The following is a 14,698-nucleotide window of genomic DNA, read 5'->3' on the forward strand; positions in this document are numbered from 1 at the left end:
CCTGAAAGAGGCTCCTGGCTTTGGATCAACGCAGTACCAGCTATTGCATTCACTTGGGGAGTGAATCATCGGATGGAAGATCTTCCTTTCTGTCTCTCCTCCTCTCTGTATATATCTGACTTTGCAATAAAAATAATAAATCTTAAAAAAAAAACTTGCTGCTAAATATATATGGTCTATTAATATTGTACAACTTGATGTATTTTCTCAAGTCAACATTAACTTGCTTATTAACACTGAGTTTTTCTGCTTTACAATGTTCTTCATAAGAGGGAAAGGAAATAATTCAAGTCGCTCTTTTAATTCACAAGGTTCAGTAGGGCTTGCCAAAAATCTCCCAAACAAGGGCAAGCATGGAAGAAATGCTTTCAGAAAAAAAATAAAGATATCTACAAACTCTAATCTACCTGTGCAGTTATACTCACCAGAATAGTTGATCCCACTGCCTGCAGTAAACGGAATAATAGAATTTTTAACTTTACCACATAGTTGGAAGTAGCTTAAGATTCATATAACAAAAACATTGCAATCATGGCTATGACACTGTCAATTATGGCAAACATATCCAAATGCTAATCAGAAAACCTAAAGAAGGAGTATATTGTTCCAAACTTTAAAAACCAGTATGGTTATCAAAAGTGATACAACTAAGTGACACAAAAGGGTAGTTAAGTTTTTTTTTTAACTTCCGGAACAGAAACCACATTAAAATATTAACAAAACTGTTCCATGATTAGGAATTTTTTTGTAAGTTCAACTTTCTTCTATTACTATAAAGAAAGTACTAATTTAGAGATTATAGTAACTTGAATATTCAGAGTAAATTGTGTTAGTGTCATGCCACTGAACATTAAGTCAAATAAATTTAGCTCAGAAATTCATAGCAGTTTTCAATTTTAGAACAATCATCAAGTATTCTAAAGAATCAAATATGAAAAGCTCCAAATTTTCTGATTAATTATATTAAATATGGACTGTTAAAAATGCAATAATTGCAGTGATTTGTAGAACACAGTGAATGTGGGGAAATCTCAACTGAACTTGAGCTGTGGTTATGCAACAAGGTGGAGGAATCCACCATGGTGGGAGGGTTTGGGGAGGGGTGGGGAGAACCCAAGTATCTATGTAACTGTGTCACATAATACAATGTAATTACTGAAGTTAAATAATAAATAATTAAAAAAAAAAAAAACTAAAAAAAAAAAAAAAAAAAAAAAAGAACACAGTGAATGTACTTGACTGGTCTTACCATCTTTTCCGTCTATGGATTTTGTTATTTCAATATCAAAATTTTCCTCCATTTGCCGACCCCTAAAACAATTGAGATGCTCCTGCTCAATTAAATTACTTTCTTCTTCTTCTAGAGGCTGCCAGGTACCATCAATAAACCACTGTCCACGCATTACTGGTATTTTATCAGCTTCTGAAAAGAAAAAACACAATTACACATTTCAATGTTAACCCTCTGCAAGAGACACACAGGAGCACAGTTACACTTGGCCACGCTGCCACGGACACCTGCTTCCACGACCCACGGCAATCACCTCAAGTCCGAAAGTTCAGATTTCAGGTAAGGGAGTGCAATTTTTACCACACAAAAATTTTCATTAAATAAATTCAAATTAACTGAAGGTCAGCTTTAGAAAGTCAGATGAATAGATATCTATATAACTGCAGGACTGAATAACCAAAATTAGTCAGCTAAAAGATTAAGGCAAGTTTCACAGAAGGTTTTAAGTATAGTTTGTCTTAGAAAAAACTAATGGAGTCAGTCAGTGTTGTAACAGGCTATTAACCCTCCACTACAATGCTGGCATACCATGCTGGAGCCAGGTTCACATCCCAGCTGCTCCACTTGCCATCCAGCTCCCTGCTTATGGACTGGAATAGCAGAGGAGAACGACACAAGTCCTTGGGTCCCTAACCCTCACGTGGAAGACCCAGGAGCTCAAGGCTTCAGATCAGCTCAGCTCTGGCAGTTGCGGCTATTTGGGGAGTGACCCAAGCAAGAGATGAACAATCTCTCCATCTCTCTGTAGAATCTGCCTTTCAAATGAAAATAAATAGGGCTGAAACTGTGGCTCAACAGGCTGACCTTCCAACTTGTGGCGTCAGTATCCCATATGGGTGCCAGGTGGTGTCCTAGCAGCTTTATTCTGATTCAGCTCTTTGTTTATGGCCTGGGAAGGTGGTGTAGGATGGCCCAGGTCCACGGGACCCAGCACCCTTGCGGGAGATCCAGTGGAGGCTCCTGTTGGGGCCATTTGGGAAGTGAACCAGTGGATGGAAGACCTCTTTCTCTGCCTCTCCTTCTCTTTGTAAGTCTTTCAAATAAAAATAATCCCTTTTTAAAAAGAAACTATTGATGGTGCCTGATGCAACAGCCTAGTGGTTAAAGTCCTTGCCTTGCACGGGCTAGGATCCCATAGGGTGTTGGGTGGTGTCCCAGCTGTTCCACTTCCCACCAGCTTCCTGCTTGTGGCCTGGGAAAGCAATAGAGGATGGCTCAAAGCCTTGGAACCCTACACCCGCATGGGAGACCAAGAAGCTCCTGGCTCCTGACCTCAGACTGCCTTAGCTGTGGTTGTTGTGGCCATCTGGGAGTGAACCATTGGATGGAAGACCTTTCATCTCCTCCTCTCTGTACAGCTGACTTTTGAATTAAAAGTAAGTAAATCAATAAACAAATATTTAAAAAGGAAACTATTGATAAAAAAGAAATTCAGTGTATATGGCAGTAGTTTTTTTTTTGTTTGTTTGTTTTTTTTAATTTCTTATTTATATTGTTGACACTCTTTACACAGTTAGTTACGGTAAAAAGATTCAGGGGCTATAGGGAGGTGGGTAAGACTATTATGTCCATATTATGTTCATATTATGTCCATATTGTTTCCTTCTTGTGTCTGAAGTAAAGGGGGATATTGAGGGAGACGCCCCACCCAGTTTCCCACCCACCCCAGGTCCTGGATGTGGGGCATGCTCTGAGATCCTTGCTCAAGTGGTTTTAATAGCTCATCAGTTATGAATCGCTGCCATTTTCGCCACATCAAGCACAATGAGGTCGTTGAAGAATCCACTGATTGACATAGTCCATCATAGAGTCTTCATTTGCCTGGTATTTCACTGCCAACATATAGCTGAGGTGGTTGACTGACTGGTTCTTTCTTCTGTGTTTTCTTGGCTAGGGTTCTGAGTCCAGCATTTTTATTGGGGGGATCCCCAAAGAAACTCTGAGGGATTCCCCGACAGTATGTGGCAGTAGTATGCTGTATCTTTTTAGGATTGCTTGGTGATTTTACGTTCCCAGTTAGTCTATAAATGAAACTGTTAGCGTAAATTCTTTACTTGTTTTAGAAAAATAAACCAAGAAGACATTTGTTTGAACTAACTACATTTCCTTGATTACATAATTCCTTAAAAAGGTCTACAAGTTTTACCAGACTATCTTACTTTTACATTTCTTCAAAAGCAAAAGCGAGAGAGAGGGAGAGAGAGAAAGCTTCCATCACTTGGTTTACTCCTAAAAGTTCACAGCTGGTGCTGGGTGCAAGGCCGAAGCCAGGAGCTCCGTCAGGGCCTCCCACGTGGATGACGGGTCCCCCACTCCGAAGGCATCCTCTGCTGCCCAAGGGCGCACATCAACAGGAGGCTATTATAGCAGAGGTGGGACTTGAATCCAGGTATTAGCATATGGGATGCCAGGTGTCTCCGGCAGTGGTGCAGCTTGCTGTGCCAGAAGGTCCATCCTTGCCAAGTCACCTTGATTTCTTAACAATAAATTTATTTAAATGAAGCAAAATTAAATCAAAACAGAAATAACAAAACCATAAAGGGCAATGAAACAAATGAACCTAACTATGTAGGGAGGACTGGCAATTTTATCTATATACAGAATTATCACTTCAAGTGAATTTAAAACACAGCAAATTTGTACATAAGTATCAGGAAATACACACGGATAAAAAGAACTGCAATAATTAAGTAATTAGTAATAATGCCAGTATTGCTAATTTGAAGCTCTGGGTTAAGAGAAATATACTGACTTTTCCAGTATTACTAGGAATTCAGATTTTTGGCACTAGAGACATAAGTATGAAAATTAAAGAAAAACAAAAAGCCATTTAAAATAAAAAAATTTAATTGACTGTCAGTATGAACTAACAATATATACTTTAAAAATGAGCTAGCATGGGGCTAGCGCTGTGCTGTAGCAGGCAGAGCCAGCATCCCACACAGGTACTGACGTGAGTCCCACCGCTCCCCTTGCGAAACACCTTGTCAGGCTGTTGTACTGTGCTAGATGAAGACTTCCTGTGTTTCTGTTGCTTCCTCATTTGCCTATATTCTATTCCACTCCTGTTATATTTACAATTTTCTGTACCATTTGGTACAGGGATACTAAAACATAGTAACTCTGTTATAAATCATGGTTTTTAAAATTTTAAGTGTACTGTCATTTTTTTTTTTTTTTTGAGATTTATTTTACTTGAAAGAGTTATAGGGAGGGAGAAAGAGATCTTCCACCCACTGGCTCACTTCCTAAATGGCTGCAACAGCCAGTGCTGGGTCAGTCAGGAAGTAAGAGCCAGGAATTTTTTCAATGTTGATTTTGGGACTCAAGATTTAGGGTCATCTTCTGCTACTTTCCTAGACAATTAGCAGTAGCTGGATCGGAAGTAGAGCAGCTGGGACTAGAACCAGCAAATGTCTGGGATGCCAGCAACACAGGTGAAGGATCAGCCCACTGTGAAACTGCACTTGTCCGACAGTTAACATTTTGAAAATTTGTGCCAGGATTTTACTCCATCAAAATTGTAACTTCTGATCTTGTTTTTTTTTTTTTTTTTAATTTGTCTTTTTAAAAAATGATTTTTATTTTTATTTGTTTTTTAAAAAACTTACTTATTTTTATTGCAAAGTCAGATATACAGAGAAGAGGGGAGACAGAGAGGAAGATCTTCCATCCAAAGATTCACTCCCCAAGTGAAAGCAACAGCTGGAGCTGCGCTGATCCGAAGCCAGGAGCCAGGAACTTCCTCCATGTCACCCATATGGGTGCAGCGTCCCAAGGCTTTGGGCCGTCCTCGACTGCTTTCCCAGGCCACAAGCAGGGAGCTGGATGGGAAGTGGAGCAGCCCGGATTAGAAGTGGCACCCATGTGGGATCCCGGGGCGTTCAAGGCGAGGACTTCAGCCACTAGGCCATCGTGCCGGGCCTAATTTTTTATTTTTTATGCTGTGTACATAGTTGATCAGGGTAGGAAGGATCAAGGGTTAGGGAGAAGTGGGTGTTATCACTGTTTCCAAATTTTCTGTTCTTCTTCCTGTTTCTGGGGGAGAAGTCATACCAAGCCTGCCAACCACCCCAGTACCAGTGATGTGGAACAGCCACTTCCATTTGCCTTTGTATTTTAACCTTTTGAATAACCATGTATTATTTTAAAGTTAATTTTTTAAGATTTATTTATTTTTATTGGAAAGTTAGATTTACAGAGAAGGACAGACAGAGAGAAAGATTTTTCCATCTGCTGGTTCACTACTCAAGTCGCCATAAGGCCAGAGTGGAGCCAAGTGCTTCTTCTGGGAGTTCCAGGGTCCCAAGGCCTTGGGCCATCCTCTGCTGCTTTCCCAGGCCACACATAGGCAGCTGGATGGTAAATGGAGCAGCCAGAACATGAACTGGCACCCATACGGGATCCTGACACACGCAAGGAGAGGATTCAGCCACTGAGCCATCGCGCCAGGCCTTAAAGTTTGAGAAACACAAACACATAGTAAGAGCAGGGCCCATCTGGGTCAGGCCACAGATGGACTGAGTCAGGCTGGGCTGGACTGTGCTTAAAGCTGGGAGCTCAGTCCAGGTCTCCCATAGGAATGGCAGCGATGAAACACTTGACCCATTGCCTGCTGCCTCCCAGAGTCCGCATTAGCAGGAAATTACAGCCCAGAGCTGAAATTGGGTACAGGATCCACACTCCCTGGACGGGATGGACACTGGCATCCTAACCATTAGGCCAAATGCCTGCCCCATCACTGTGAAGCCCAGAATTGGGTTTTGCTTTATGAAGGCATTTAAACTCTTTTACATTTAACAGGCGGATTCAGGCCATTTATGGTTCCTGATATGACCAATTTGTCTGAACTAAACTTTGCATTCCTTTATATCACTGTTTATTATTTCACTCATCCTTTTTTCTATGTAGTATTTTTTTATTCTTTTTGGTATTGATCGAGTATCCCTAATCCCCAAATTTGAAACTGGAAGTGCTCTGACACTAAACATTTTCAGTAAAATTTTCTTTTTGAAGTAAAATGCTGCTTTATTGTAGCCTTCTTTCACCTACTGTTTTTACCTACTTTGAGAGGCAGAGAGAGAACAGGAGTGAGTGAAAATGCTAGAATTCTCTTGCCAAATTCCCACAATGGCTGGGGCTGGGCCAGGGCCAAGAACTCCATCCAGACCTCAGTGTGGATGCAGGAACTCGGTTCCCTGCGTCCTCTTCACTGCCTCCCAGGGCCTGCAGCAGCAGGAAGCTGGAATGAGGAGCTCGAGAGGAAGGTAAGACCAAGCACTCACATGCAGGAGCCGAGCATCTTAAATGTTTCTAACAGGTAGGCTAAATGCCTGTCCCAAACAGCATTTTAAAGGGAGATTTATTTTACTTCTTTGAAAGAGTTACACAGAAAAACAGACTGTTCCATCTGCCAGCTCACTCACTTCCGGAATGACTACAATAGCCAAGGCTTCACCAGGCTGTCAGGAGTTCAGACTTCCATCCGGGCCTCCTGTGTGGATGTCAGTGGGCCTAAGTTCCTGGGTCATTTTCTGGTGCTTTCTTGTGTGCACTAGCACGGAGCTTGATCAGGAGTGGAGTGGCTGGGACTTGAATTGATGCTCTGCTAAGGAGTGGCAGCATCACAGGAGGCGGCCTGATCCACCGCACCACAAGGCCAGCCCCTAAATATTGTTTTTTGGGAATTTACTAAAAGTCTAATTTTCTGTTTTCGTAATGTGATGTTTCCTTTCAAGGAGATTAAAAAGAAAAAAAGCTGTGTTCAATATCTAGCAGTTTTAGGACAGACATGTGGCTCACCTGAATCTCCTGAAGACTCACCTGGGACAGCAGCATCCCTTATGGGGTACTTAGGTTTCAGTCTCAAGTACTCGGGTCACTGACGCTGTATGGGAGACCCAGATTGAATTCCTGGCTTCTAGCTTTGGCCTGGCCCAGCACCACCTACTGTGATTAGCCACTAAAGGGAGCGAATCAACAGATGGGAGATCTTTTTTTTTCTACTGTTCAAATGAATGGAAATAAGTAAAATCATAAAATCCATAACCGACTTATCATTAATCCATTAGGTCAAAGTGGGACCTTGCATCTCCTCCTCTCTGTATACCTGCTTTTCCCATAAAAATAATAAATGAATCTTTAAAAAAAAAAAAAAGAAGTGAAATAGCCAGAACTCAGAACAGCAACCATGTGGATGTCAGCATCATGTGGGCTCTGGGTTTATACTGTAGAAGTGCTGGGAGCTTTCTCCTCTTAAGGGTGGTTCTATCTGTGGTGCAGTTTAATCTCTGCTCCTTTGTCTCCTTTTTTCCCACACTTGCTTAAACCTCTCCTTACTCCATTCTCCACACTCACAGGTAAGAAGCAGCACCCAGAGGTGTTGCAATTTGCTCTTTCTTTAAACGAAGGCAATTAAAAGCGTGTGGCACCACTGACCTGTGTAATGCTGAAGTGCGGGGGTGACTGTGTAGATTCCTCTTCAATCTAATGGCTTTCAGCAGAGGGTTAGATGTCAACAGTTGCTACTGACTATCTTCCAGAACTAGAGGCTTATTTCTTTGTATCTTCTTTCTTATCTTAAAAGACAGGTGCTATTTTCCCAGTTTTACAAACAAGTAAGCTGAGTCTTCATGAAACTAAGTAACTTGCCCAAAGGCATCCAGCCAGTCATGTGAGAAGCAAGACTGCAAGCAATGTTCAACTCCAGGGTTCACCGAAGCTTTCTCTACCACACAATGCAACCCATACTCTTAAATAGAAAAGAGCCTCTTGACAGAACTCTCTCCAAACAGGGCTCTTTAGCTATGCTGAACCACAAAAGCCATGAAACATGTATGCTTCCTAAAGAAAAAACAGAACACAATCCTGTTCTTCCACAGCTGCTCCCAACCACAGTGGGTCATGCACAGTGGACAGCTGGGAATCACCCAACCTGCCTCTCTTTCAAACGTTTCTTTCAACTGTAACTCAATACGAGGTATTGATCATTAAATCTCCTAAATCATTCTCAAATCCATCCCTTACATCATGTCTGTGGTCGTTATTTCAGTTCATGATCTTCTTATGTCCTGTTTATTTCAAATGTCTTCTGTCTAAATTCAGCATCCCTGTGGCCACCCCAATACTCTTTTACCACAGCTAGGCAGTGCTCAGCCACCAACGCAAACGTGGCAGCACATGCACACAAACTCACTTCACTGACTCCCCTTTAAGGACCCAAGTCATCTTTTCATAGGCTTGCTAGAGAACCATTCCAGAGTACAGCGTCACATTATTTCAATACTAAAATTCTTTTATGGCCCTTCACTGCTTTCCAGATAAACTCTGAGCTTCTTTGGATGGTGCTTAAGTTTCTCAGAGTCATCCCCCTAACAGCTTCCTTTGGTACCTCCATGCATTTCAATGTGTAATCATCCATCCAACATCAAGCGCCTGCCACGACGCAGGTAGAAGGCGGTTGCAACACTGCGCTGTTCTGGGTCTCTAACATTTGAAAGATTATTGACTTGAACGTGGGGACGGGCAGAAAGGCTGCTGATTCACTTCCCAGATGCCCTTAAGAGCTGGGGCCGAGCCAGGAGGAAGTCAGGAGCTGGAAACTCAATCCTGGTCAGCCACATGGTGCAGGGACCCGAGCACTTCCACCATCAGTGCTGCCTTCCAGGGTGCACTTTGGCAAGGAGCTGCAGTCAGGAGGGTGGCCATGGCCTGACTCCCAGGTCCTTCGACACAGGATGCATCAGTAGCTGCCCGGCATCTCATATCTGCTTTCTAAAAAGGTACACACTATGATCACAACACAGTATGTACTCTTATTTGGTTTCTCTGGCTCAATATTATGTTGTTAGTCAATTACAAACATGGGATTATTTTGAAAGTTAAAGCTCTTGCCAGATGTGAGCAAGTGAGAAATCTGTTAAGTACATTCTTGACGCATTGTCATCTACCATTAAAATAATTTTAAATACTGTAGTGACATCACCAATAATCCTCCCATTACCATGTGTAATAGATACTGAATTGTAAGGTCAGGAGTGGCTCACCACAGCAATCAGGCTGAGAACGCGCCCTCCACGGGACTCAGTCACATATGTGTGGGCAGTCTTTTTGGGATGGGGCTGTCTTTGCCTCTTCGACACAGGTTCTCTTTATACCCTGGCTCAGACACACAACACCATGCACCAGGCTGCTCCCCTTCTTAGATACCCTCCTGAGATAGTGTAGCCTTGGAATCCCACACTAGCCATCACCCTTCCAAGTCATTCTCTTTACTCTGGTTGGCCTCCAATAAATAACCCTGCTAGGATGCTTGCCATGCCAAAATCTCTCACTTGGGCCCAGCGCAGTAGCCTAGTGGCTAAGACTTGCCTTGCAGAAGCCTGGATCCCAAATGGGCACTGGTTTGTGTCCTGGCCACTCCACTTCTCTTCAAGCTCCTGCTTGTAGCCTGAATAAGCAGTAAAGAATGACCCAAAGCCTCAGGACCTTGCACCAGTATGATAGACCTGGAGGAAACTCCTGCCTTTGGATCGGTTCAGCTCCGGCCACTGCGGTCACTTGGGGAGTGAACCAGCGGATACAGTATCTTTCTCTCTGCCTCTCCTTTTCTCTGTGAATCTGACTTTCCAATAAAAAATAGATAAATCTTTAAAAAAAATCTCTCTCTCAGCTTGGACTCTGTCATTCCAGTTCAGGCTTTCTTTGCCTACATCCAACCAGTCAAAATGGCAGGAAAAGAGAAGAGCTAAAGCAATGGTTCTCAGTTGCATAGTTCTGGCCCCCAAAGGACCCTTGGGCAAAATTTGAAGACATTTTTGGTAGTCACAACTGGGAAAGCCAGGAGGGATGCAGCTAAATGTCCCATAATGTACAAGACACCCCCATCCAGCCCCCATCCAGTAACAAAGAATATCTGGTCCAAGATGTCAACAGTGATGCTGAGCCACCCTGGACCAGGGACACCTTGTAAAACTTAGAACATTGCTTTCTTTTCACAGAGCAACTTCCAGAGAATATTCCAGAGAATATTTCATGGAAACCAAAAAGTCCAAAGACACTATACAGATGCTATTAAAGAACAAACTTACAAACAGCATAAGCCTGTGTTTGTGTAACACATACATTCAGTGAGTAACCAAAGAAGTGCAAGAATGGACACCAGATGTTACTAACAAGCATCTCTGTGAGGTGGAAGATAAAGGACTTCCAGTTTTTACGTTATACATTTCTGATGTTTGATGTTTAAACAATAAAAATGGATTAATTCAGATTAAGGAAATAGAAACCTATATAGTATTATGTATTTCAGAAGGAATGCTGGATGACCATCTTCTGTTGTTCTCCCTCTATTCCTTTTATTTATTTAATTTCCACAATATATTTGTGAAGGTTAGGGACTTCCTCTTGCCCTCCCCTTTCTTCCCCATGTTATAGCAGTACAGTCCTTTAGTGACAGTTACAGGTTTAACACTCTACTATGTAAGTACATCATTAAACTGTATGTATAGACAATGACAGAAAGTCTAGTATCACATTGTTGAGGTATATTTAGCTGTTTCACTCGGGATACTCCTTTTATTGGGGAGTAAAGATACCTTCTGAGACTTCACTTCTGGTATGCTAGTCTCCATTAAACAACTCATCTATGAGAATATATGTATATAAACTATCTTTTTTGTATTTTGCATGAATGTTGCCCCTCTATTCCTTTTAACAGAATCCCAATTTAAATAGCTACAGGGCTGTTTCTAATCTCCTTTTAATCTTGTGTGCAGCTGGGTTTGGCCATGTGATTGAGTCTGGGCCACAGGATCCAACTGAAACTGCTGGGCAGGACAGCTTTTTGAGCTCTCTCTTGTTCTTTGCTGCCACCTTTATGCCTGGAACTCCTGAAAAGCAGCTCTTAGACTATGTCACTTACAAAGATGGTTATTCTTCCTGAGAATAACACAAGAAGGTTCTGTTCCTGACTCTGGATACCTACACTTCTTTTATATGGACAGAAATATATCTGTGCTTAAGATTTTAGATTTTTATTATGTGTAGCAGAATCTAATGGTAGGTGATGTATATTAATATGTATATGGTTCTTAAACACCACCTCCCTCTGTTGATGGAGAATGCCAACATCTGGAGAAATTTGCTACACCATGGAGAAAGGCACCAAAGCAAAAGCATTTTACATGGTAAACACGTATAAAGAATGTATGTTGGGGGGCCAGCGCCGTGGCCTAGCGGCTAAAGTCCTCCCCTTGAAAGCCCGGGATCCCATATGGACGCTGGTTCTAATCCCGGCAGCTCCACTTCCCATTGAGCTCCCTGCTTGTGGCCTGGGAAAGCAGTCAAGGATGGCCCTATGCTTTGGGACACTGCACCCGCGTGGGAGACCCGGAAAAAGTTCCTGGCTCCTGGCTTCGGATTGGCGCAGCACCAGCCATTGCGGTCACTTGGGGAGTGAACCATCAGACGGAAGATTTTCCTCTCTGTCTCTCCTCCTCTCTGTATATCTGACTTTGTAATAAAAGTAAATAAATCTTAAAATAAAAAAAAAATAATGTGTGTTGGAATTAGATAAGCACAGTATTATTTTGTCATTTATAACAATACTTACTGGGAGTCAATCTGTCCTTTCTGCCCAGTAAATGAATACCAGGTCAATTCCTGGGCACAGCATTGGCATTCTAACTGCCACAGAATATGGAGACATGAATTCTGGGTGACGGTTTTAACATGAAGTTCTATCAGCTCCAGCACAATGGTGTTCATCACAGGGTCTGAAGGGCTGAGGTTCAGTCCCAAATAATCAAAAATGGCTAAGACAACCAAGAGAAAGAGACACAATCTACCCACTGGTTCACTGTCTAAATGGCCCCAACAGGCAGGTCTGAAGCCATGAGCCAGGAACTTCATGTGGGTCCTTCACATGGGTGGCAGGGCCCAAGTATTTGGGCCATCTTCCACCGTCTTCCCAGTATATTAGCAGGGAACAGGAGCCACCAGGACTCAAAGCAGCACTCTGATACGGGCTGCCGGTATTGCAGTCCACAGCTTAACCTGCTATGCCGTGACACCAGTCCAGTAAATATTGATTTTTTTCTGTAAAATTAAAATTTTTAAATTAGGTAATAGTATGTTGATTGCCAGTAGTTATTTGTAATTTTTTGTATGCTTGAAATGTGATGTAATAAAACCAATAATTAAAAAATAAAATGGCATATTTAGGTAGGTGATAAAACATGTTTAACTGGCAAATGGAATTAAAGGTAATAAATTAGGAACTAGATATCAAAATGGTACTGTACACTTGAATGCTCGAATACTTACTTTCTCTCATTCATTAGAAAGCACCTATAATCTGAAGGAATGATGTAGATTAAAAGTAATTAATCGTTATCCTAATCACCACCTAGCCTGTTGGCAAATACAAAGGTAAACAGTTGGTCTGCAGGGAGCAATGACATAGATGTTTATCTTACGAAGGCAACATCTATACTTCAAAATTATACCTGGGTTCACAATGGAGAGTCCCAATCACACCAGGCACACCACCGATGCTAGGACAGCAGTGAATGCCAGCAGGTGCCACTGGCCAAATGGGGGCCAATTTCATAAAGGGAAGCACTTCTGGACATTAAAATCAGCCCCGAAAAACTGCCTGTTTGTTCTGATTGAAAAATTAAGACTGCAAGGGGTTTAAAGCCTACAAAGATGTCTTAGTTCTTCAGTAGTATAACTGTAAAATAACCAAGTGGCTGAATGTCCACTGATTAATTTGCTTGAGCTGCCACAGAAAACACTGCAGACTGGGTGAGTTCAACAACAGAAATTCATCTTCTCTCAGTTCTGGAAGCTGGAGGTTCTGGCAGGTGTCGCTTCTTCCGAGGCCCCTTTTGTTAGCTAGCAAAGGGTTACCGGGGGCTGTGTCCTCACGTGACCTTTCCTTTGTGCAAGCATGCTTCCTGTGTCTATGTGTCTCTGAATTTCTTCTTACAAACAGCTTGGATTAGGACATCTTAGGGCCACACATGCAAAGAGTTTTCACATATTTAATGGAAATGCCTATGAGAAAACTACGTTGATCTCAAAATTTTGCCACACCCAAATAAACATCTTTTAATTCTATTTGCCTATAGATTTTCTAAAGTATACTAGCATGAACATAGCTGGAACTTTTGAATCAACAGAGTGCCATTCAAATTTATTTATCTTCTCTTTCTATTCCGCATGTTTTGCTTTTCTTTCTTTTAAACATTATTTGAAAGACAGAGCTACAAAGAGACAGAGATTTTTCCACATGCTGATTTAAAAGCCAGGGAGAGGCCAGGCCAGGCCATGCCAGGCCAAGAGCCTAGAACTCCATCTAGGTCTTCCCCAACAGTTGTGGAGCCTAAGTGCTTGGGACAGCTTTCTCTACTTTCCCAGACACATTAGCGGGGGACTGGACTGGAAATAGAACAACTGGAAACAGAACAGCTGAGACTTAAACTGGTGCCCATATGGGATGCTGCCATTAAAGGCAGTGGTTTAACCTCTGGCCCCACCACATGATTTTGCTGCTGCTGTTGTTTGTTTGTTTGTTTTTTGTTTTCACCTGTGGTTTACAAACCTGGGTGATTATCTGAATCACTTTAGGAATTAATCAATGAGTTTTCCAATCCTTTCTTTTCTTTGTAAAGCATCAAATCAAAAGATCTTCTATTGCATTGATAAATTAACATTAGAATCAATCCAAGGTCTTTACTTCACTAGCTGGACAACTTTAGGTCTTACTCATCAGCCTGTTGAACTATTCCTTTTTCAGAGACATATCCTTATTTTTAACTGTGGCTGCCTGCTGAATCAAACAGCTGAATTTGAAACAAGTTCGATATCATTTTCTTCAAGGACTAATTCATCTTTCTGGTCTTGAGACACTGAACAAGCAACTCCTGGCCTCATCCAAATCCTTTGGACACACTTTTCACCTAGGAAGTTCCAGATTTGCACCAGAGATCCATTCTCCTGAATTACCACGTTGATGGGGAAGTGAGCATACGCCGACCGCACCTTGTACCAGAAGCCCAGTGTAACTCCCTTGATCATGTTTTGGATGCTGACTACAGAGGGTAAGAACGGTGGCCAGTTCCTTGTGATTTCCCCACCATTTGTCAACTTGGAGCCTCTTCTTTGCCAGGAGGCTGAGTTCCACACTGAGGTAACTGAAGCCCCTTCGCAGGGTTCCTCTATGCCCCTTCACAACCACTGTGTGCCCTTCAGACTGATCTGCGCCATTCAGGCTCATTCTTGCAGTACATGTGGCAAAGAGTTCTAATGCTTTCTATACAACTTCTATACAATGCTTTCTAATGTTTTCTATACAACTTCATACATTTCTGGAAACAAAGTCCAGAATATACGCTTTTTAAA

The 14,698-nt window shown here is 42.1% G+C and overlaps 1 protein-coding gene across 8 annotated transcripts in view; it reads right to left on the reverse strand.

Annotated features, from left to right (window-relative positions):
* DDHD1 (DDHD domain containing 1) overlaps positions 1-14,698 on the reverse strand; it is a 78,657-nt gene that overhangs the window by 43,052 nt on the left and 20,907 nt on the right. For 5 of the 8 annotated variants that reach the window (XM_004584830.4, XM_058666456.1, XM_058666455.1 and 2 more), the window contains exons 2-3: positions 1,250-1,423; positions 426-446 (exon numbers count right to left, since the gene is read on the reverse strand). In XM_004584830.4, the coding sequence (XP_004584887.2) occupies positions 426-446; positions 1,250-1,423 (195 nt within the window). The remainder of the gene's footprint in view (positions 1-425; positions 447-1,249; positions 1,424-14,698) is intronic. The other 3 variants (XM_004584831.3, XM_004584829.4, XM_012926903.3) reach the window with 1 other exon arrangement.

Source organism: Ochotona princeps, chromosome 6 (genome assembly GCF_030435755.1).
Source record: "Ochotona princeps isolate mOchPri1 chromosome 6, mOchPri1.hap1, whole genome shotgun sequence".
NCBI lineage: Eukaryota > Metazoa > Chordata > Mammalia > Lagomorpha > Ochotonidae > Ochotona > Ochotona princeps.